Source organism: Cynara cardunculus (genome assembly GCF_001531365.2).
Source record: "Cynara cardunculus var. scolymus isolate 2C chromosome LG 16, CcrdV1, whole genome shotgun sequence".
Taxonomy (NCBI): domain Eukaryota; kingdom Viridiplantae; phylum Streptophyta; class Magnoliopsida; order Asterales; family Asteraceae; genus Cynara; species Cynara cardunculus.
Window position 1 is genome coordinate 11,186,070 of NC_037543.1, and position 3,372 is coordinate 11,189,441.

At 36.8% G+C, this 3,372-nt stretch overlaps 1 protein-coding gene across 2 annotated transcripts in view; it reads right to left on the reverse strand.

The window, feature by feature from the left end:
- Nucleotides 1–658: 658 nt before the first annotated feature.
- Nucleotides 659–3,372, reverse strand: part of LOC112529495 — an 8,642-nt gene continuing 5,928 nt past the window's right edge. Inside the window, exons 1-2 of one of the 2 annotated variants that reach the window (XM_025140803.1) lie at nt 3,087–3,364; nt 659–1,248 (exon numbers count right to left, since the gene is read on the reverse strand). In XM_025140803.1, coding sequence (XP_024996571.1) covers nt 961–1,248; nt 3,087–3,344 — 546 coding nt within the window. In that variant the 5' untranslated portion in view covers nt 3,345–3,364 and the 3' untranslated portion in view covers nt 659–960. Of the gene's footprint in view, nt 1,249–3,086; nt 3,365–3,372 lie in introns of those variants that run through there. The other variant, XM_025140802.1, reaches the window with a different exon arrangement.

Genomic DNA, 3,372 nt, shown 5'->3' on the forward strand with positions numbered 1-3,372 from the left:
TACTCTTACTTCTCCCATACAAATTCTAGTTCTGTTATTGGGGCTTGTTTTCATGTGATCGCCAACAACTGCTCACATATCTTTAGAAGCAGAAGCAGAAGCAGAAGCTCTCCTTGCTGCTGATTGGTGGGCATATTACACTCTTTCAAGTGGTCAATGTACTTGTAAGCAACAAGGAAGGAAGTGTTGGTGAAGATAGATGCCAACTCTCAAAACTTCCACAACCATCCATGTCTTCATTTATTAATAGTTGCAATCTTGAAGGAAGAATCTCTGACCAAATTGGGTTGCCATCAAATCTCACCCATCTTTCACTCGAAGGGAATTAAACATATCTTACAGTCACGGCACCTCAGTGGCAGATATATTGGATGCATGACTCCCTTATCCAACCGATGCACGATACAAAAGGAACTTCTTCGTGTTTATAATGTCACACTAGCATGCACTCTCACAGATCCGAAGTCTCGGCCGACAATCAATGATAAGTGTGTCTCAAGAATTATCACGTTGACCACAATTTCCTCCTTTTTAGAACGGTTTTTTGTCTCCATTTTGTAAATTCAATTAAGAAACAAGAAATTACCAACCAAAACATGTTCATTTTTGGAATTAAAACCACAAAATCTGATCCAAAAACAAGAAAAAGAAAAAACTAAGATAGCGACCATAATCATGACAACAAAAAGTTGGGGCATTCTGCATTCCTGCAGCCTGCCATACAACATGTAGGCCAATGTGTTATTCAACTGTAAATTTCACAGCATGCCAGAAACAATCAACAGAAATTCATACAAGTTGTGTTTACTCAATTCCCAAGCTTCTCGGAGTTTTTATTCAATACATGCAGATGCAGGTATCTGCCACGAACAAGTATGATCTGCTATAATTCTCTGTTTAACCATCTCGAAGAAACTGTAGTATCGAGCTGAATGCTGTTATGGGTAAATGATGGCTGGGTTATCTTGGATCATTTTTCTGTTTATTGGCACTTTCTGGAGGCAGAGAAAGAAACTGGACGGTCCGTTGAACCTGAGCAACATCAACACGGAACTTTTCTGCTATTTGGTTGACATCCATGGGCCCTTTATGATCGTTGGATTTTCCATGATATAGAAGAATAATCTGGCGAAGCTGAGCAATGTTTAAGGTTCCTGGGGGAGCGGGTATTTGTTCGTATCTGCCAGTTTCTGGAGTTGTATTTCTCAGTTTTGGCATGGGTCTATTGTACTTGTCCACCACAAATGCCTGTCCAAGTAGTATTTTGAGGGTTAGTAATTGGCAATTTCGAATTGAAAAGAAATAACGCCACCTTTTCTTTGAAGTACATAATATTTTATACACAGCAAAACTTAATCAGCTCCTAACTTTAGTGAGGCTTGAATGCTTGATCTCCAGGGAGGTTGGGCTCTACCAGTAACTCACTTAGAGCTGGGCCAATGACACTTAGGTCACTTATTGTTGCTCCCTGTGTTCTGAAAGCTATACCTCTAGCAAATTCAAGCTAATACTACATGTTTTGCCCATCGTCGAGTTACAAAGTATTGTATTATTTCGGTACACAAGATTCATTTATTTCGTTCTCGTTGAAGGTTCTTTTAGTAGTTTGACTAATGGTCAAACACTTCAATTGGTTTCCATGTAGAGTGAATGAGAACAGAACTTAAAGTACCTACACATGATAACTGCCTACCCTAATGCACAGCATAACTACATGTAAACCAAACCAAACCAAAATATATCCAGTATATCCCCTCAGGAGGAGGTAGGGTCTGGGGAGGGTATGATGTATGCAAACCATACCTCTACCCCTAGGGGTACAGAGTTGTTTCAGTGAAGACCTTCGTCTTATTAAACAAATTTTTTCTTAAAAGGTTTAGGATACAAACATAAAGCAAGGAATAAGTTAGAATAGCTTGCGAGGAAGGGACATTAGAAAATGGCATAAAAATGAAAGAATGCACAAAAGGCCAAGAACAAGACGTCAAACTAGAGTGCAGAACATATAAAGCAGTACATACAGAAGTTAATGCACAAGAAACAAACATACAAAGGGACATCCTATTACCTGACTCTACCCAAATCTGATACCCTATGTGCTATTTCCAAGAACTCGTATCTGATATCATGTCCTCACTCACATCTAAGGCCGCCATGTCTAGTCTCAATTGATCATCCCACATCCTCCTCACTCACTCCCGTGACTGACAACGCTTTGTACCCTCCTCACTGCTGCCGTCATCCGTCTCCTACAAACTAGGTCAAACCATGCTGAAATGTGTATGCCCGGACATGTTGGATACATGTAACGCCCCAAATCTCTTTATCAAATGAGAACCATTACTTTACATGTTACACTTTCTTGAATCTGAACTTGAAAATTTTTCTTTAGTTTAATACATATCTTGAATATACATCAAAGAAGAAGCTACTTTAGCGGAAACGTAACCATAATTTGTATTACAACAAATCTTGCTTTAAAAACCAAAACCATTATACTTTACGCAAGTCCTTCTTACTTCCTTCCTGAGATACATACATGAGATATATAAGCTATAAGCTTAGTGAGTATTTATAGTTTCATGAATGAGAAATTTTCATGATATTTTGTAAATGATAATTTATAAAAGCTCTTGATCATGTATAAAAATATTCTTTACATACATAAACATTTATAAAATACTATATTCTTTATCATGTATAAAACATTCTTTTGAGATCTCACTTGTCACATGCATGTATACCATACTTGTCTTGGGGTTTGCTAACCCCCGGGTCCATGAAAGGCTGCCCTATAAGGTTCGTTTACAAAACGTTCCTTCTTGTAATATTCCGTACGTTGGATATTATGATTATACATAACATGTAAAAGTTTTCATGCCTTGTGTAACACATATGATAACATGTAAATGATTTTCATATCTTGTATGTATACTTGTATTAAAACATGTCATCATGCATATCTTGAATATGTATATATATCAATATTTTCATGTAAAACAAAGCATGCCAACATAACTTGTAATGCATAAAATACTTCTATAAATATAGCATACATGTATCTCATAAATCACATAAGTACTCACCTTGATTTGCTTACTTTTCCTTTGATTCCTTTCTTCAAGCTTAATTAGATAAATATAGAGAGAATTCTTAGTTTTTGGTATGCATAGATAGTGACCCCTTACACCCCTATTTATAGATAATTTCATTGCATTAACTACTTGTCTTTCTTGCTCTAAAGATTGTACTCTTATGAGAGTTTGACACCTCACTAATAAGGATAAGAGAATCTTACAACTCATGCTTCTAGTAGTCCTTGTCATGTTTCCTAGGCTTGACATGTAATCAATAGTCTTGCCAACTCATACA